This window comes from Enhydra lutris, unplaced genomic scaffold, assembly GCF_002288905.1.
Source record: "Enhydra lutris kenyoni isolate GAN:26980312 unplaced genomic scaffold, ASM228890v2 scaffoldscaffold13, whole genome shotgun sequence".
In the NCBI taxonomy this organism is placed as follows: Eukaryota; Metazoa; Chordata; class Mammalia; order Carnivora; family Mustelidae; genus Enhydra; species Enhydra lutris.
This window is the reverse complement of record NW_019154097.1, coordinates 53,009,463-53,030,576: the sequence shown is the minus strand read 5'-3', so window position 1 is coordinate 53,030,576 and position 21,114 is coordinate 53,009,463. Positions and strand designations below refer to the sequence as shown.

Here is a 21,114-nt window from a genome sequence, read left to right as displayed (position 1 = left end):
ATGGAGCTTACCTCCATGAGAGGAAACAGCCGTGTTTTAAAACATGGGAATATCCCTATTTTCTGCCTCAGCTCCTCATAGGGCTCCTTAGGCTTATGAAGGGGTTCCCCCAAAATACCAGGGAGTGGATTCGGAGACATGCCACCAGGACCCAGTGTCCCCATTTGTGAAACGAAGGTTCTGTTAAAAAATTAAGAATAATATCCTTGCTCTTGTAAGAAAGAAGGGTGCCTAGGTTGCACACCTGAAACTGATAGGATACGTAAGCCGATGAGACCTCGGTTCACAAAAGGCAGAGAAACCAAAGCCTGGGTGACACCCAGGTCCTTCTCGGTGTCCCTTAGCGGAGTGGCTGCGGAGGGATGAAGCTTCACTGAAATAGGAAACCGGGAGAGAAAGATGCTTCTGGCTCGTTTGACACACATGATGCTCTCGGTGTCACCTGTTTTCAGTCCCTGTGAGGAGGGGCTTCATGCCGCGGGCTTGCTCTCTAGTTCCAGCTCCTTCTGCAGGCACGTGTGTCAGTAATGAACCACATACATGGTCTGTCCTTAATAAATATGTGCTGACACGTGTGGGTTCACGTAAAGGCCTCATCACACCCTCAGACCATGGCGCTCAAACGTGAACGTCTGAGGAGCTCCAGGCCAGCAAGCAAGAGGGCGTTCTTCTATCTTACACATACTTTGCTCTCGCAATTCAGAACGTAATGATAGCTTTACATAGAAAATCTTCAAGTGCATACAGATATAAGGGAAACTCAGAATCAGTCAGCCTGAGATAATGACCGCATACATGGTTCATAATTTATTTAACCAAGTTTTTCAATTTCTGACAATTAAGATTTTTTTGGTCTCCATTATCCTAAATTATGTTAAAGGGAATGGCTTCGATTACTGTTGTACATATAGTTTTCACTTCATCATGATTGTTTCAAGTCATTTCCTTGGTCTTGGTGTTAACACTCCCACTTTCTCGACTTTTCTTCAGGAAAACATATTTTGGCCAGTGGCTCCGTGCGGATTCCTAGGTTCATGCTTCTGGAGTCTGGGGGTCTGCAGATCGCCCCCGTCTTCCTCCAGGATGCCGGCAGCTACACCTGCTATGCAGCCAACACGGAGGGGTCCCTGAACGCGTCCGCAGCCCTAACCGTTTGGAGTAAGGACTACAGGCCATGTGGAACCTTCTGTTAATCACAGCTTAATCGCCATGTCAGCTGTGCTTAGGGATGTCAATATGCCCTTGGACTCTCTAATTGAATCATAAGAGAATGATTATTTTTACAACTAATTTATAGAAATCTGTCGAGTAATTAATTTTTCAGTTTCTGAAAGCGTAATTAGAAACTGTATTCAAATATTTAATGGGAACGTTTCCGGAGAGAGAAAAGAGGGACTTTTTACAGTCGGTGGCAGAGAGGGTATTAGCCCAAATGAGCCCAAATGACAAAACCTGTGGGGCGGTTAATTTTGGAAGCTTCGCGTAAAGAAACCGAATCAAGAGTTAACGTTTTAGAGAAAGTATGGCTTTTTCTATAATATCATTATAACCAACTCAAACACTCCTAGTATATTAAATATGAGTGTTTTCTATGTTAGGAGTGAACTGGAGAAAGATCTTTGTTATTTCTCCAACTTTTGTTTCTTTATCGAGAACACCGTTTTCTGAAATGGAGAACAGATCATTTTCCAGACGTAAGGATTCATTACTGTGTATTTCTGTCCACCATCAACCCCCGCCCTGACCCCGCCAAAACTTTTAGCTTCACTTGCTGGCGTACTTTTTCCTCTTTGCTTCATCTATAAGTATGTTACTAAAATTAATAATAATAAATAAAAATCATTGTTCAAAAAATCAAAAGACAGGGCTCACGATTTTTTTAAAGTTTATCTATAGGAAGAGAAAAACTTTTAATTTGCATCAGTGATGAATTTGTTAAAACACTTTCCTGAAAGAGAAATTGAATTACCATGCTTTATTTCATGTCTGTTTCACTCTCTCCGATACAGTTTGTGTGCACTTTAATCAATGACCTTACTGATTTATTGGGTATTCTAAAAACACCAGGAGTTTTAGAAAGGAATGAATTCAACCCCTCCCCGATATTGTCGGGTACCCAAAAAAAAAGATTTTTGTCTTATTTCATGGCCCACTGTGTCCACCCACTTCCGACTGGTCACGTGTCCCTAACATGTTAACCTTATATTTAACAACTTGTGAAGGGTTGATGTTTGCATGTCTGTAGGTCACTCACCAGAAAGTTCTGTAGATCTGCTAAGATTCAGATTCTAACAGCACTAGAGCAATAGGTACGCTCATGCTGCCTGCCTCCCCCTTCCGCAGACAGTAAAGCTCACATGTTTTCCTGGACATTCGGCCACAAGTAGTCAGGCTAGGGGCCAACCTCGTCTTATGACTCCCACATTTCAGGCTCTGGTAGGACCAGAGCTGTGTTCACCTCAGAGGGATGCAGCCGGGGGGACCCCCAGCAGAGGGCTTTTGCTAGGAGCTTGGCTGTGGCCCCACCCTGACCCGTGCCCAGTGTTGGGCGAGCCACCATGCCTCAGAGCAACACCTTCTAGTCCGGAAACCTGGGAGTGGTGCTCTCACAGCCCTCCCAAGGTTGTTGTGAGATTAAGTAAAATAATATAAATGAAAGCACTTTGCAAAGTCATGAAGTGCTGTGCAGACAGCAGAAATGACCAGAATGTTAATGATCTTGGGAAAGAACCAAGATTCTCACCTAAGACTGCAGAACCTCATAAACCTCGGCACATGCTCGTCATTCTCAATGTCTCCCGGAGGGTTTAGAGGTTCAGGAGTGGCCCTTATGGGGAGGGAGGCCCGACGACCGTGGCTGCAGCCTGGGAAGGCTCACTTTCAATTCCTTGTTTCCCAGTGCTTCCATTTACGCTCACTTTGCCAAGATGAGAGAAAACTTGGAGGTTTTGTTGTCAGATGACCAATTCATTCCCCTCCTCCCCCTGAGGGAGGAAACTCTGGAGCATGTAATTTTGTCTGAGCTGTGACTTATGTCTTCACAGATCGCACGTCCATCGTTAACCCTCCAGAAGACCGCGTGGTGATTAAGGGGACCACTGCCACGCTGCACTGCGGAGCCACTCACGACCCCCGGATCGCCCTCCGGTCAGTTCCGTCACTTACGATATCTGGGGCTCATTCATGTCCTGGGAGCCTAGGAACTGACGTGGAGATGGGAAGGGAGAATTTGGGAAGCTTTGATTTCAGCCACAGATCCCTGATTACGGCATCTCACAGTCTTGGGCTCCATCATTAATCACACAAATCCCATTTTCTACTTCAGCCTTATGTATTATTTACAGTGAGCTATGTTCTACTTCATGACTTCGGTACAGCTTTTCGTGATTTTTCTGCCAAGGTTAATACACTATCTGTAAAACGTACTTGTCAAAGGCGGATACTTAATGAGAGAAAGATCTGGAAGGATCGAATAGGATTTCAGTGGTGTTTACGCTGGGCCGTGCAATACTCACGAGGGGTTTTCTCTGCTCTGGGATGGTTTCGTTTTGAAATGGGGAGCAAGGGAGACCCACACCCAGAAGAAAGGCAACCACAGTCCCCTCGTGCATATAGGGAAGTACTTGTAAAGATGGGACTGTGTGCCTCGAAGCTCTGCTAAAGGTATCGGAATATCTGGTCTTTGTCTGAGTTTGGACGGGACAGTAGCAATGAAACATGTGACTTTCCAGGTAAATGTGTGACAGGAGACACAGGTGACCGTGGGTGGTAAGCTTCTTCCCAAAGAGCAGCCAATTTCAGAGTAGTTTTTAATTTTCAGAACCAGCCTGGAAAATAAATCTAGAAAGAAAAATAAAGTCCTCCTAGAATTGTCTCTCTGGCCTTAGCCCAGAAGGCATGCGCTTAGCCAAATGGATAGAATCGAGATGCATTCCTCCTTTCTGGAACGTCTCACTCTGGGCAGAGGGAGGTGGCGGCTGCCACATACATTATTAACTGGATTCAGAGACTGAGCTGCTTTCTCACTCTTCTTGGGCAGGTGTTTGGCAAATCATGAATTTCCGTGCCTCCCCCCTGGCTCTCTGGAGTTCCCCAGAGCTCAGAAGCCAAGTTTGGTTTAGTTATGAGAATGTCGGATGCAAAACCAACAAGCAGAAACTAACAGGTTCAGGATTACCTAGGGAATCCATGGAGGTCATCTTCACGAGAGCTGTCATTCCCAGAAAAGAACCCGTTCATCTCTAAATGGTTTGGGCAGAGGATTCCAGAGAAAGGACAGATAAGCTGGTTTTCTGCTACTCTGTGAGCTTACATGGAACCCCTCTGGATCCATGTGGGTTTCTCAGAGCTTTTATGTGTGATTAAACAAACAAAATTGGAGTCTCCTTCCTGAAGAGGACTTCAATCGCTCACTCTTGGGGCACCCCTCATGCCCGGGTTTCTCTGCCCCAAGAGCATGGGCCCTAAGGGACAATCACAGCTGAACGTTGTACCCCCGAGTGAGCAGTTTATTCACTTCCTTCTGGGGAGACCAGGTCTGTTCTGTTTCAGGGTAGTTCCAGATAAGCAGTTTATTAATGTCTGTGCTCTGTGCGTATTAAACCTTTAAAGAACTGGGTACGTATTGTAAGTCCAGGCAAATTATTTTGGCAAGGAAAGCCAGCACTTTGATCCCAGCCAGCAGTGAGTAGTGGCTCCTGTCCACTGACAGCCACATGCTAGGCACACTCTTAATTGCTCCTACATTCAAAAAGAAAAATGTGTGAAAGTGGTCATAAATAAAGAATTAAACGAGAAAGAAATGCAGTTTTAAGGACACTCTGCCAGAATGGTTGGATTTTAAGAAAACACGTTTATGGGGTATGATCTGTCTTTTTCTAGAAGTTGGGTCGTTCCCCTCTGAAGAGTTTTTGAACAGTCATTGCTTCCTCTCCGGTCAACAACCCCCTCTTCCAGGCGCATTCCTGGGTGGGAAGGTGAAGAAGATTTAGGAAATGGCAAGTGTGATCATGACATGACAGACTTCCTTCTCTAAATCCAAAGACCAGATCAGTGTTCTCCATGGTCCTCCCTGACCCGTTTTTGACTTCAGCGTCTGTTGTTGTATTGTGACCAAGATAGCTGGTTGCTTTTCTTTTTTCTTTCTTTTGGATCTATTCCCATGTCATAAAATTCACCCATTTAAGGAGCACAGTGCCGTGGCTTCTGGTCCACTTACAAGGTGGTCAGTTGCCTGTGGCCCAGATCCTAACTCTGGCCCTTGGCTGGATCCTAACTGGAGATCTTTTCTAACTCGTGACTCCGTGCTTGGCCTACAGCTACATCTGGAAGAAGGACAACACAGTCATCACCCCATCTAGCAGTTCCAGGATTGTGGTAGAGAAGGATGGATCCCTCCTCATTAGCCAGACGTGGTCTGGTGACATTGGAGACTACACCTGTGAAATTGTGTCTGAAGGAGGGAACGACTCCAGGACGGCCCGGCTAGAGGTGATGTGAGTGTTGCCACCGTGTAGCCTAACTGCCTTGCCTCCCCATTATCTGCAGGATAACGGGCCACTGTCCTGACTTCCAGTGACTGTCACTTAACACACGTGGTGCCATAGTGGGTCCCAAGCCAGCAGTCAGAGGCCACGGCCTTACATTGGGGTTTCACCGGATCCTTGAAATTAAAACATTGCGCTCTTGGTTTAGAAAGTTGATACTTGGTTTTCATTCTCCTCCTCTCTGTTTCCCTCATTTCCCCCATTGGCACCGCATCGTGGTGGGCCCTGTTCATCGCACCATGTGTGAGGAGCACTCAGTCTGCTTTGTGGCATGATGCCTGTCAGCACTTGCCATCGGCGAGGAATGTTGGGGTCGGCCTGGTGAGACAAGACCATTCCATGAGAGCTGGCTGCCTCTCTGCGGGCAAGGACACACGCTCCATGAAGTCTCTGGAAGTCCTAAGAATAGCAAGAGGCTGACCTGGACTTCCTGGGGGTCCCTGGGGCCCGGGTGGGAAATTACCGCCCTCCTCTGTCCCTGGGCCTTCTTTAGTACAACTGCTCTCTGTTCACAGGCAGGGGCTGAGGAGCCTGCTGACAAATTCCCTTTCTCTGACATATTTGTTTTTTGAAGAATGGTGTCCTCCCAGACAGTCCCTGAACACACATCCAACAGTGACTCCAAAGATATGGTAGCCGTGTGAGTCCGGTGTCCTAGGGCAGCCAGCTCTGGGGGTGAGGCCAGCCACCAACAGGGTCCTGCTGGGCCCGTAGGAAAGGTCTCTGCCCCTCCATCTGGGGAGGGTTCTACAGACAAAAGCCACTCCCGAACACATGGTGTGAATGGTTTGCATATAGGGTCAGTCTCATTTGTCTTTGGATCCCTAGACTCTGGCCAAGGGGATGAGAATGAGAAAAACGCAGGCTATGTGCTACGCACAGCGTCCCGTGTCTGTTGCACACACCCATGAGCAAGCGAGCAGACGGGCCACTTTGTGCTAGCCTCTCTTTGTGGAATTTGGTGGATTAATGATGTGTAGCAACAAATCCAGAAAAGTCTTATTTGTGCCTCTAGTACCTGGAAAAGCCCCTTCTACCTCCTCATTGGCCTCTGTAGGGTGACCCGTTGTTCTCGTGTGGGTAGACGTTAGTCCTTTGTTAGTTAGGGAGAGCAGTGGGTGCCCTGCAGCCCCAGGAGACATGTGGGGGGCTTGGTGCCACAGCCACAGGCCAGTGTGCTGGGGGCCGCTGTCCAGACGGCTGCCCGAGTATGTGTGGATGTGCCAGGTTTCGGCGCCCCAGCTCTAGCCTCTGCACCTGCTGACCCTGGGCTCTCTGCCCTCCATGCTCACCTAGCCCTCGCCCGGAGTCTTAGCCTGCTGCTGCCTCCGTGGTGGGGCCTCTGTCTTTTGCCATCCCCCCTGAAGGGCTAATGCCTCCTCTAGGGCTCAGCCAGGGGGTCACCCCTGGGTCGGGACACCAGATGTCTCACAGCCTCCTGGCCCTCGAGTGGACCTTCTGCCAGAGCCCTGGTTGTCCGGGGGTGGGGTGTGAATTTTCACCATTCCTTCCCTACTGAAGCAGACACACCTGGATGGCACAGCTTTGGACTCCAAGTGCCTGGCAGTGCTCTGGGAGCCCAGCAAGGCTCCATAAATATACGTTGGCTGGTAGATGTGCCCATGAATGGATAAATGTGTGTAGGTTACCAGCCACTGGCTGGTCGTCCTTCTGATTGGCTCTTCCCTCTGAGGCTCACACGCCCCAGGCTGTTCCTCCTAAGCACACAGGCTCGGATCCCACTATGGAGAGCTCAGGCCCCCTACTCCCAAACCCCTGTTCGGCTCTGGCCCTGTGTCTTTCTTCCTCCTGTCTTTCCTCCTTCCGTCATGTTGGGGATCTTTTTTTTTCATATTTTGATAATATTGGAGTATATGACCAGCAAATTCACATAATCCACTGTGCTATTCCCATTTTTAAAACTACCTTTGAGAACTCTTAGATCATCCATCATTGGTATCAAATAAATAAGTGTTAGCATTTCCTAAAGACTCTGTCAGCAGAAGCCAAATTACCTGCTTCCAATACAGTGCATGCTTTTTATTCCACACAGTTTTTATGTTCTACTGATTTACATATCTTCCCTTCTATTTGCTTATTTGATTTCCTTTGAGTAAAATGCATTTTTCAGCAAATGTTGCTGTATCTATAAAATAATGGGCTTTCTGTAATGGTAAAACACCTCATCCCTAAATATAGAAATATTTGCAGATTTGTGATTCAAACCAGTTTAGGTACAACGGGTTGCAGAGCTGTTTTGGAAGCCCGTGGCTCCTTGTGAATTGTGAGTGTAATAAACACTCCACTCTTGCAAATCTGAATGAATTGAGGAAGCTATAGGTTACAGCGTGGTCTATCTTTAGATCCAAATAGGTCTTAACTCTACGACATCAGTAATGACAACAGTAATGATAATAGTCATAAGTCACGATTGCAGGGTGTTTTGTGCTTCTCAGAGAACTTTCAAATCAAGCTCCGTAACATTTCTGTGATTTACTGAGATGACAAAAAAAAAAAAGGGAAAAAGGAAAAAATCTCATATTGCAGAAGTGACTGAGAGGTACTTACGGCTAGATAGTGTCCTTCAAAAGAGGCTGAAAGCCTGCTTCCCCTACCTCCCCACTTGAGCTAAAAGCTACTTTGTTAAATATAGAAATTAGGGGCGTCAGAAGTGGGCTTTGCAGAAGCAGACCGTCCGCTGGCTTGCTCTCGGCCTGTCTTTAGCGAGTTTCAGCGCCCTCCTCTGTGCCAGCCTGGCCAGATACGTATCGCCTTACCCCTAGGACAGTGCTGAAGAAGGCACAGTTCTGGCAGGACCACAGGGGCCAGCAGGTCCTCAGGGGGTGCCGCCCACCAGCCAGGCGGGACTGAACACCCTGCTTCCTGACTTTGGGCAAGTTAGCTGCCATGTCTCAGCCTTGGTTTTCCCTACCGTGAGCTGGACGTGTTGTCATGGCCATATAGGGCTGTTGTGAGGTTTGACTGAACCAGCGTTTGTAGAAGCCTGGCCTGGAAGCCAGTTTCAGGTGGGTACTCGATAAATCACAGCTCCTCTTCCTCCCTCAGCATCTCACAAGAAGGGCCGTGACTCCTTCAGCAAGGGCAGCCTCCCCACATCCAGGGCCAGGAAGTTTCCCCTGTATCTTGCTTTCTCTTTGACCACACTCTGTGACCTTCAGACCCACTATGTATGTCTCTCTGCTGCTGAGCCCTCTGTGCCTGGAACTGTGCCAGGTATAAATGTCCCATAAACGTCAGACTGAGCCTCAACTCCCTCCCATGAGGTTGAACTTGTGTAATTGGTATCACAGAGGAAGGCTAATTTATGAGGGGTCTGCCTTCATCGCCTCCCCGAGAGGAGAGGCTCCCACAAATCCCCACGGTCCCACGTTGTGCTCTGTAAGTTAACCATATGCAGGCCGTCATGAGATGCCGGTCACTGATTGGGTGGCCGTGTCTTCCCTGCTAATTCACAGGTGCCTCACAGGAAGGAGCTAGGTTGGGATGGCCCCATACCCCAAAGCATCTTGCTATATTGAACACACCCAGGGGACCAGGCTCCTAGGGTTTTATGGATTGAGTAATTATTAATCATTTAAAGACCCAATTAGCTTTGCATCTTTCCTTCTGAGATCAGAGACTAATTCTTAGGAGCCTGGAGTACAGAGAAAAACCTAATTTATGGAGCTGACGACGATCAGTCCCTGAGGCAGTGGGAGAGGTTTCTCAATAAAGCAACATCTGACAAAGCCATAATAAGGAGTGAACAATTTAATACTGCTTCTCAAGGGCTCTCAGGCCCCCATCATCTTCATTCTCTGGGTGAGGTCGGAGAAGATGTGTTTGACCAGGGTCATCATTTGTGCATTAAAGGGACAGCACTTCCACCTGGAAAAATACTCAGTTGACCCTGTTCCGCATAGTGAATCCCCCCATGGCCACAATTTTGCCAATTGCTTCAAGTCTTTTTCAAAGCTGTTTTCCCCTAACACACTTGGCTTAATCTCCTTCCCATACAGTCTTGGTTTCTTGTTCATCTCCAATAGTCTTATGTTATAATTTGCTTGATGGTGACTCCCCCCCAGTTCTCTTTAAATTACAATGTGACTCAGCACCGACTTCACTGCCATTGCTCCCAGATCCCCTTTCATTTGTCACCCTGTCTGCATATCACTGTCTGTGAGTCACTGTCCTGATCATTTATCTCCTTTCAAAGTTGGCAGAGAAATGCCGAGACACAATCTATTCCTATTAGATAAGATTCTCTGAAATGGATTCAGAATATATTAAAGCCTCCTTTATCGGTTATTGATGGGTCAGTCAAGTATTGCACAAAGCTTAATTTTCTTGATAACCAAAACTTATCATTTAAGGAAACAGTTTACATTTCCAACGTATATTAAAAAGTTCTTTGCATTGAGAAGCAGGTAGTACTGAACACAAGAGATACTATAAAGGGGATTTTCCTATAGAACTGAGGCTGGAACTAGAAAAAATCTAAATTTCCTTCCGACTCTCAAGTCCTGTAGTGTATGTAAAAGGTTACACTGCTCATTGGGCGACCATCTTGGGCGTGACCTTGAGCCCATGAAGAAGACTCTGTGGGGGCAGTGGTGGATGGAGGCTCATTGTTTCTTGATGCATCACATCATATCCTTGGGCACCACTGAGCTTGTGACTCCCTGTTCCTACATTAAATGTCTCAGGTCTACTTTGTCTTCATAGTTCCAAAGTCTTTTCTATCTCCCCTCCATCTCAGGCCCCTGGCTGCCATGTTGCCATTCAGGGTGCCCCCTTCTAGCAGGCCCTAGGGCCTTCTCGTTCTTGGTGGCTTTTGATCAGCAAGGAGGAGGGAAGTCAGAAACCACTCTTACTAGAATCACGGGCTGAATGAGAATCAGCCAGCTCTGAGGGGCAGGCAGGGACTATGCACAAGCACCCTCCAGGGGCAAGTGCTCAGGTCATTTTCTCTCACTCCCGGAGTGGCTGTGACTGGCCCATAGTCTACGGAACACTCCACTCCCCCAGAAAAAAGCTGTCTGGTCACCTGTCAGATTGGGCATTTCTTAGCTCTCATTTTAGGCTGAGAGAAGCATGATCTGAAATTCAGTGGAAGACCCCCATATTTTCCCAGGTGTGGGAAAGATGTGCTTTCAAAATTTAGAAGTGGATCCAGCGTGGCCCATGCAGGGCCACAGGACAGGGTGCACAGAGATGCAGTAGTTTCTCTGGGGCCGCAAGCTGACACTCCTGTTGTCTAATAGGAGCCTGTTCCCCTACAGGCTTGGGTCCAGTTCATCTAAACTCAAGGTCCAGAAGGGCCACTCTTCCAGGTTTGTCCCCAGTATGCTGTGTGCCCCTTCACCATCTCCTCTCAGAGCCTGGATGCCTGGCTCCCTCCTTAACCTCTAACCCAGCTTGTATCTCAGAATCTGTCCTCTCTCCCGACCAATACACAGATGTCGTGTGATATTTTATCCAGTCCCTGGGACAGTTTCCAGTGAGCTACCCTTGGGGTCCCAGTTCCAGCCCTGGAAAGTCAATGTCACAGAGCTAGCCCAGAAATTTTAAACACATGTGTCTCTTACTTGCCTTCCTCTGTGACCCAGCACAAACCCTGCGTTCCCACCACTACCCCCCAAACCACCCCCAGTCTTAGCCTTGCCATTAGGCCATTCTCCTTCCTTATCCTTTCTGCCTAAGGGAGCCCATACCCCTCCAGCCATGTGACAACCCCCCCCATACGCTGACCCTTGATGCAGCCCTGCCCTGCATTCCTGCCCAACCTTATCTTCAGAACCACCCTGTGGCTCCTGACCTGAGGTGTCCCAGTCTGCATATGGACCTCATGTCCTTCCTTACATAGCTTGTCAGCTCTGGGAGAGCAAGAAAGTAGCAGCCTCTCCCTTGGGAACCAGGGAAAGAAGAAAAGGAGGGAGGAGAGAAGTTTCCTGCCCTCGAGAAAGGCAGATCCATAATCAGACAGGATACAGTGGGGTTCTGGCCCCTGTAGGGCTTCAAGATGTTTGGTGAATGGAAAAATCTATAAATTGCAATGAGAATCAAGAGGTAGAAGTGATTGGTTCTGCTCCAGAATGAGTCGAAGGTGAGAGGGAGACCAAGCCTTGGAGGCTGAGTTTCTGATTGGAGTGACCCTCCAGTCAATGGGACATCTCACGCAGTGGCTCTGCTCAGGTTGCTGCTAGAAGTTTGATGCTCTCAGAAGGGCACCCAGTGTGGGGAGGGGGCTAAAGAGTGTGGGAGGGGGTCACAGCGGATGTGGGAGCTAGCTCATGGCATGACCCTGTGCAGAGGCAGCCAGCAGGCCCTTCGGGAGGGTCGCATGTCATGACTCTCAGGAGAGCCAGTGTCAGTTGGGCTGAGGCTGGTCTGTGGCAATGAGGGGCTGGTGTTCTGGCCATTTCTCAGGTACAGTAGGTCAGACGTAGTGACTACTTAGATGCGTGTGACGGTGAACGTGGGAGCGGGGATGGGTGTGTAACCACTGATTGAGAGAAGGACGAGCAAACTAACACCCTGCTTTGGTGGGAAGAATAAGTCACGAGCAGTGTCAGCCTCCAGAAATTGTTCCTCTGAAATGTGTCCTTGGACTTGCCTCCTGCCCACTGTGAGATCCTCTTAGGACCTCCCAGCGCCTCTTTCCATCACCCCGGTCCTTCCAGGCTCTTACGGCTCCTGGATCTGCTTCCAAGCCTTGGGGCTGCATGTACATCTCTCCTCCCGACTTGGAAGTGAGAGTGGGTGGCCCTCAGGCCAGTGCGTGGCCGTGTCCCAAGTGAACAACAGCCTGGGACACCAACTATCCCAGTCATCCTTCCCGGTTAGTGTTCGTCATGTGAGAAAACCTTGTACTTTAGGGGAAGTCTTTACAGTGTGATCCTGATCCCCTCGAGTCAGCATGCACCCCACAGCTGAAGGGCACCGGCACCGCTGCTCGCTTCCGACACCAGCCACAGTTCCACAGCCCCCAGGCCACCTGTGACTCTGACCAGCTCACTAGCATTCGGAGCTTCCCACGACCCCAGCAGGGTGGATGACTGCCTAGAACATGTCACAGAACTCTGTCAAGTGCCCTACTTAGAATACTTGTCTTATTATAATGGATAAAACCAGGTCCAGACATATGAAGAGAGGCAAGGGCAAGGTCTGGGAGGGTCCCCAACACACAGCTTCCACATCTTCGGGAGGCGTCATCCTCCTGGCACACGGATGTCTGGTGACTGACCAGGAAGCTCAACCGAGCTTGGTGTCCAGAGATTTTACTGGGATGTCCAAGTCGCTGGCCACATGACTGAGCTCAGTCCCCAGCTCCCACTCCTCCCCTTCCAGGAGATCACAAGGTCTGGCTGATCTCACTGGCTCAAAGACCCAACCCTCTAACCACATGGTTGGTCTTTACAGCACAGCAAGTCCCCTCCTGGAACTCTGCAGGGGCCGTCCTGAGTGCTATTGTTGGCATAAACTCAGGTGTGGCCCGATGGGGGCCCCACGAAGAGCTAAGACTGTCCCTCAGGAACTTCCAGGGGTTTAGAGTTCTACTTCGGGAACCTGCGGTGAAGACCAGACCAACACTTGACGATACCACAGTCTTATTTGGGCTTATTTATCCAAGTTTATCTCAGTTCGTTGTCACGTGGGACTGTTTCAACAACTTTGGTCTAGGTTTCAGAACAAGCTGCTCTCAATAGGAAGCGGGGTGTAGGAGAAGATTAGGTATTTTATGCTGGCATTCCCTTCAGATTGGCCATCATGGGCATTTAAGGGAGAATCAGTTACTGGAGAACTCAAAGAGAAATAACAAACAGGTCCCTCTCTGATTTAAAACCAACTCACAATTAAAGAGAAAACAAGCCAATGTCTCGGGCTCATGTTGCTTCTTTATTGTACTAATTTAAAGTTTCAGTCTACCCTGGAAATATTAGTCTGTTTATTAACAGTGTGCCTGGGTTAGAGAGAGCCGTGTTTCTTAGGTAGCTACAAGCATCTAATGGCTTAATAAATTTCACAGTGTAATGAGTACGTTTTTAAAATTAAAAATATCAAGCATAATTATGGCTCTTTGTGCTGACCTATGTGGGCCAGCAGTAACTGATGCCTAAGAGAGACCAAAACCTAGCTAGTGGGTGAATCAGGTCCACGTGGCACCCCTCTCCCAGCACCGCCTGGAGACGTTTCTAGAAGAAACCATTCCCAACAGTGGCCACAGAACAGGGTGCTGCCCCCGATCCGTGAGATGGAGAGGGAAAGCCCCAGCCTGGGGCCATGCAGCTGGATTTTGAAGCTTTGTCCCTGGTAAATCCCCGTAAACCGTTGGCGGTATTCATTTGCTCTCATTGTGTTTCCATTCTAGAGCCCTGCTGATGTGTTAGTCCCCGTTTCCAGGGCATTTATTAGTTACAGTTTTCTCTACATTCCCCTGAGTCCTTCCCCCAAACCCTGTTTGTTACCCAGCAGAAGATGGAATGAGCCCAGCCCCATGCCATCGATAGGGAGCCCTCCAGGAATTCATGTGGGCGCTTCAGCTAAGCACCCCATGTGCTAGGGTCCAAAACTCTCGTGTTCAGTCTTACTCCCTAGCTTTTTCCTGGTGATGGCTTCCTGCATTTCCATTAACAGCTTCAAGTTGTAAGAACTAATTGCAGATGGAGTTTTCTCAATTAAATATCATACTGTATAGATACTGGCCCTCCCCACCCGACTAAAGTTAGAGTCATCAGGTGCATAATCTCCGCGGAAAGGATCAGATCAAATTTCTGGTAGAAAAAAACAACACTGTGAATGAGGAAGGGTTTTGGGGGGCAGTGGAGGAGGAGCATTTGGGTTTGGGGCATATTTTATGTTCTCCGTCTTCCGGACGTTGCCCACCAGGACTGTGCAGCGTAATGACCAGGCTAAACGTGGACTCTGATGTGCGCTCTTCTCTTTTTGTTCCTTTGTGCCCAAGTGAACTGCCTCACTCACCTCAGAACCTGCTGGCCAACCTGAACTCTTCCCATAGCCACACAGTGATGCTGTCTTGGGTTCGACCATTTGATGGAAACAGCCCAGTGCTTTATTACATCGTGGAGCTGTCTGAGAACAGTAAGTAGCGAAGCCAAGTCATTGCTGTGGACAGCAGTCAGATTGCTCTCTGCGCACGTGACACCCTCCACCTTTACTTCGGGCTTGGACCCTGAACAACTGGTCAAATGCTACGGATGCTTTGCAGAGTTCCAGTGAAAACCCCAGCTCTGGCTTCGGGGGAGATAGAAGGTGACCTGGGCGCCCAGGAGGGATGAGAAGGAAGCCTGGGGTCTTCCCGTGAGAGCCCGGATCTGGAGGCCCAGGCGCCACAGGGAGGCTGTGCACACACCCATTCAGCACCGTCCCCCGCAAACTCGGGCTTGGGGAACAGTCTGCCTCCACCTGGGGCTGGCTGGGAGCCAAGCACAATACTAGTTGGCATCTTTGCTTGTTTCCTCTGGCGCAGACAAGGGCTAAGTATTCCCGGGGCTGCCCCTTCTCCACCTGTTGGCCTCGGTCAGCATGTTCTGGCTTTGCATCAGCCCTGCTGGTCCTTCCCTCCTCCCCATGGGCCATGTGACAGGCTCCCCAGCATCTCTCCTCCCTGCCACCTGCAATCTCTTCTTAGGAAGTCATGGGCATTCCTGTGACTTCAAGGGACTTCTTTTCCCTGAAAAGAGATCTTGGTCTTCAGCATCCTTGCCCAGACCTCTGGAGTCAGGCACAGAGTGTCATCCCTCCCCATCTCTGGTGGCCTCACGCTTCCGTGTGAGGCCATGTGAATTCTTCAGACTGTGATTTCAAGTCCTTTTAACTCTAGCGGTCTTCACCACATTAGTGTGGGCATTCACGTTTCAGATCCAGCCCCACAGCACCCTTGGGGAGACCTGTGTTGCTCAAGCTGGCAGGCCAAGAAGAGTCCTTGGCTCCTTTCTCCTTTGCCCGGCCCCACGCCCACATCCCCAGCTCACCCATGCTGCTGGCTTGTGACCTAGGATGAGCTGGTCCCTGCACCCCTCTCCAGCTCTGTAGGCCCCGTTCTCTCTCACCAAGACAGCCTCTGACTTGTCCCCCTGCTTCTACTCTTCTTCTCTTCCAAAGCATTCTGCCACAAGCAGAAACATCTTAAAACATGAAGGACGTGTGCTCCCCGGATACACCCTGCAGGGCTTACAATGAAACCCCCAGTCCTGGGTGCCTGCATGGTGGCACCTGCCCCTGCCACTCTCCCTTTATCATGTTATCTCCCCTGTGCTCCTGCAGTCCTCCCTGGGCCTCCCCCATGGGGGAGTGAGCCAGAACACAGGGAGCTGGGCTTCTGGGACATCCGTGTCACGGGCCCATGGGTTGTCTTCTCAGGATATCATTATGATAAATGGGTCTCTATTCCAGGACAGCTAGGAATGGCGCCCTCTCAGGGTCCCATCACCTGAGTCAGGCTGGCAGAAGTGCACGAGGCTAGTGGGCCCTGCTCACTCACGCAGGGGGAAGCATCCTGCATCTTTGCCCTTACTCACGCCAACCCAGCTGCGCATCCCATAATGAGTAACTTCACCTTCTCTCCTAACGGTCTCTCACACTTGCCCGTCATCTCCTACAAGAGATCCTCCTTCCGATCCCCACATGCTCACGCTGCAGCAGGTCCTGTCTGACACTCATGTCCCCGCAGAGGCTGCTGGCTCACGGGATCGGTCGCTGGCCAGGGTCACAGGACCAGTGGGAGGTGACAGCAGGTTCCCCCCGGGGCTGTCTGCCTCCACAGCCTGCGCTCTTAATGAGCGTTGGGCAGCTACAGAGACGGTCCGTGGAGCAGAGTCTCCTCCTAGCACTTCTGTTGTGGCTCTGAGATGAATATGGACCCAGAATGGCACATGTAGGTTTCCATCTGTGCGGAGGTGAAAGGGACCCACTCCGTGAAACTGCCTTCATTGAAGGGTGGCAGCTCCCAAGACAGTCCCCTGAGGGAGGTCCCAGGAGCAAGATGTGAATCCCATCGCCTGGGTTTCTCAGTTTACACCCTTAGCTGTGATGGCTTGGTTTGTGAGCCCCGTCTAAGAGCCAGGCATACCCGAGGTCCTGGTTCCCATTTCCCAGGGAACCCCTGACAGCCCACCTGGTCTCTTTTCTCAAACTCTGGGGGGTTGGGGTGCGAAGGGAACCCGGTCTGCATGCCGCCGTCCATCGTGGCTTCAGCTCCACAGCTCTGGTCAAGGGGGGACGGCATCGGCATTATTTATTAAAATAACCTTCCTGAGATGATGAGGGTTTCCTGAGGCTGCCGCGCTCATGCGGCCTGTGAGAACCTTCTGTATGGAGATGGCGGAGGCAGGAGCAGAAGTGTTGCCCTCGGGGTTCAGACAAACACGACCCCGCTGGCCATCTGTGTCCTTGAGACCAGGACCAGGCTCGTCAGTCTCTGTCTCCTCAGTCCTGACACCTGGTGGGCCCCTGGCAAGTGAACCAAAACAAGTCTCTCTCTGGTCAAGTCCCTTTGTGACACCCTCGGACTACAGTCCTAGACCCTCTCCCTTAAGACCAGTGCTCCACTCTCCTCAGGTTACCAAAATAAGACATCGTTTCAAAACACCATACCTGCTGTTTTCTCGGCAGACGGCATGTGTGCTGGGTTCTTCCAGGAAGCAGACTTCCTGTGCCATCACGCCTTCCACCCGTGCGTCCGCTCACCCAACACTAAATCCCGACCAGCCATCGGCTTCACCCCCGGCACTCTGCCGGCTGCTGGGCTGCAGGGTTGAGGTGATCCGTCTCTGCTCATTAACAGCAGGGAGAAGGTCACACTCATCACCACATCCTGCCACTTAACGAGCTCCCATGGGAGGACTCCCTTATGCTGTAAGACCCTGGTATAAGAGGGACCAGCTGGGAGGTGAAGCAGAGAACCTTCAAAGGGGACAGGGTTATCGCATGGGCCAGGCAGAGGATGGGGCAGCATCAGCAAAAGCCCCAAAGCATGAGCCTCGAGGCCCGGTGAGAATAGCCAGCTTCGACGGACAATGGGGAATGGGCTCGGACATTGCCAGGTGCCGTGGAAGTGTTGGCCTGGGAAAATTCTCCCTCACTCTTCGTGTCCTAGCTCAGTTACGGCTTTCCTCCATACTGCCCTTGACCCTTGACCCAGGCAGGCTTCCTCTTTCCCTCCTTGGGGTCTCTGTACCATTATGTATATTATCCCTTGAGTACTTAGCACTGTGTATGATAGTTACTGGTCTACATGTATGTCTTCCGGGGAGACTGTGAACCCCATAAGGGCGGGCCGAGCCCGATTCTCCCTGTACCTGTGACAGCCGGCAGAGAGCCTGGCACACACGGGTCCTCTCTGGCCGTTCAGTCGCTTCACATGCCTACAAAAGGGTCTAAGAACATCATTAGTCCCTCATTCGCATCTGGCTCTCCTGACTGGAGCTTTCTGGAGCTGGCTCCAACTCCCATCTGTTTTTCTTAGAGAGACTGTGATATAGAAGAGTCCAAAGTAATCTACACTCTTACTATTACTGCTCAAAATATTATTACATGAAGAACCTAGAGTGGAAAGATGTGCTTATCTGTGTGCTGATTCCGATTTCTACTGTGCAAAATACTTCTGTGGGCTTTGCCGAAACAGTTCACAGCCTTGCCGGTTGCATAGTGGGCCTTGTTTCTGCCACGCCAAACAGGAAGACCCGCACTGTCCCCTGCACCAAGGATCTGGTTTTTATTTTTACTAGGAAGCAGTGCCCTTAAGAAACAGCTGAACATGCTGGCTAATTATGGTTAGAAAGAACAGCTTAGCAGCAATACACTAAAATGGAAATGGTATCTGGCCTACGTTCTCCACCGTGCCAGCAGACGACTCGAAATAACTCCATCCACCCGGCTACTCGGGACACTCTCTGCAGCCAGCTCCTCCTGACAGGCCGGTCAGTATGCCGTTCTCCTGGAAACCGTGGCTCCTGCAAGGGGCCAAACTGGCATGGTTCCGTGGCGGGGGCAGGCCCTTCGCAACACCTGCCCTCGCCACACGCCAGCCATTACCAGAGGGCCTCTCCAGAGCTTTCATGAAGCAGAACTCTGCAGCTTCCGCTGAGCCTTTGTCTGTGCACTTGCCTAGAGTCGAAACCCTCCATGGAGAGCACGCTGGGCCTCATGGGCACCCAGAGGACTGCCTCTCTGTGGGGTGTGATCATTCTCCTCACTGAGTGGGGGTTCAAAGAGGGCAGCAGCGTCTGAAGGCCTGGTTCAAGGTACCTGCCTGGCAGGGCTGAGAGCACACGGGGTCCGCAGGCAAGGGGACCCTGGAGGTCCTGGGTTAAGAGAGCCTGATAGCAAGGATGCAGCGAACGGGTCGAGAATTCTGGTGAACAGCTAGAGCATTTGGCCCAGTCTCTTAAGTGCTTGTTGAGTTGGATCAAGAATAATCTTTCTTTGAGATGATTATGATAACAAGGCAGGAGACTGCCAGAAGAAACTGTGAGGGCTTTGAAGTGGACTCAGAGACAGATCAAACCCACATTACCGGGCGTCTCATCCGGCAGCCTTCGGGGCTGGCTGTCTCTAGATGCCCACAAGCTGTTCCACAGCTCCGCGGCTCGGACAGAACTGAAGGGTAATGCGAATGATTCTCGTCCATAGAAATGCAAATAAATCCTGTCTGGGTTATAAGTGGGTCTTGCAGTAACTGGTTATCACTCTGTAGACATTAACCGGGTTTGCATCTATCTGCGAATTCATTTGGAGTGTGTGAACTTCCAATTCCCTTTTCATCCTGTCGGAGCACCTTACTGGTTCCTTCCTGAATTAATGAGCTGCCTAAAATCTTTAGCATATGTTCGTTTGTATTTGGATGAGAGCCGCAATTTTACCTTTTAAAAAAAATGTATCCTTTCAGATGCGTGAGTTGGCCTCATACAGTATGAGAATCACACGTACTCATCGAATGAGCTTTCGCGATAACCCTGATCTTTGGGAGAGGTGAACCTTGTTTTAATCTAATCCTCAAACTGAGCCCTTTGCCTGTGTTCCCTGAGCTGCGCTAAGGCATTTATTTCACTGCTGAAATAGAAGAGTTGAGGTCTTTCTCCAGCTGGAAAGATTATCTCTTTCCTATGAATTTTTTTACACCGTAGCACACGTCTCCCCGTGAGCAGTCACGCGGGGAACAAGCACCTTTATGCAGAGCCCGGGGCTTCGTTCTTCTCTTTGCTTTTTTTAATAGATCCAGGTGTTCACAATTGTGGTTTCACCATCACATCTTACAATACTTGAATTTAATTAAAATATAAGGTAACTTTGTAATTGTTACTATTAAAGTTAGGCATGCACACTAATAGAAATCTAGAGCTTACTTGAAGCACAGCAACTGACAGCAATCACGACAGTCCCTTGTGAGATGAAAACCAGCCCCTCTGTCGCACGTCCTCCAGGAATTAATGCCCGATGCCCTCTATCTTCCAGTTCTCCTTCCCTCCTGACTCTTTCCGCTTCACAAAAATCCCTCCTCCTCCTCGTCTCCCAGCCCTGCCCTCCTCTTTTCTCCGCAGAGACCAGAGCCTCCTCGTCCTGAAGGGCAGGTGCAGGGAGCAGTCATGGTCCTCCCCAACAGCTGTGCAGCCCGTGCCCTTGATCTCCCGCCACCTTCTTGCTTCCTAGCCCTTCTTCTCCCAATCCTCTGGCCATTCCTTATGACTTGTCTGGAGACCTCCTTTCCTCTTCTCCCCAGGGCTCACCTGTTGACAGTGGGCTGTCCCCTAAAACGTGTTTGTGACCTAGAGCTTGGCTCTGGACCCCAGATTCACGTGACCAAATGTCCCCCAGACATCCTCGCCCAGCTGTCCCGTGGGCTCAGCAAACTCAAACTGTCAGAACTCGTCATATTTCCCCCAAAGTTGCTCCTTCTCAAGTTAAACAAACATCGTTTTGACTCTGTTCCCCACAAACAGTAAGGTTTACCTCATAAATATTTCTCCAACCCATTGCCCTCTCTGTTCCTGGAGCCTCTGTCCCTAACTAGTTTTCACCCCATCAGACGAGTCGTTCCAGTTCGCTTCCTCAAGTGTGCCCTCCCCGGGGCCATCAGTGGGAGCCCTCGAAATTCACATGTGCCCAAGTGAAGCCCCTGCTAGAAACCCTTCAGAGGTCCCTCAGAGAAGGGGCTGTAGCGGTGCTGGCTATGTACTCTGCTCCCGCAGAGTATACAGGGCTCTGCATGGCCTGGAGACTGGTCCCTAGGCCATCTTCAGGCCACACAACCAGCCGTGATTCCACCAGAGACATTTCATTGCTTAAAGAATAGATCTAGGCTGATGAGCATGATACATAGAGCTCTTCGTCATGCAGCTGCCACCTGCCTCTCCAGACTTATCTCCAGCTACTCACTGCTTTGCCTGTTAGCTTTAGCAACAAGGCACGGCTCATGGATCCTTGCACCGGCCGAATATCCAGGGCTGCGGGCTTTCTCTCCCCATCCCTGCCACTCTGTCTCTAGTCAACTCCTTGTAGCATCTCCTCTAAGCAGTGTCCCCTGTCTCCCCTTCCAGGGAACACTGTT

General features: G+C 50.1%; 1 protein-coding gene across 1 annotated transcript in view; it reads left to right on the top strand.

The window, feature by feature from the left end:
• LOC111145539 (sidekick cell adhesion molecule 1) overlaps positions 1 to 21,114 on the top strand; it is a 509,203-nt gene that overhangs the window by 288,269 nt on the left and 199,820 nt on the right. Inside the window, 4 exon segments of the mRNA XM_022500452.1 lie at positions 991 to 1,158; positions 3,045 to 3,147; positions 5,319 to 5,495; positions 14,512 to 14,648. Coding sequence (XP_022356160.1) covers positions 991 to 1,158; positions 3,045 to 3,147; positions 5,319 to 5,495; positions 14,512 to 14,648 — 585 coding nt within the window.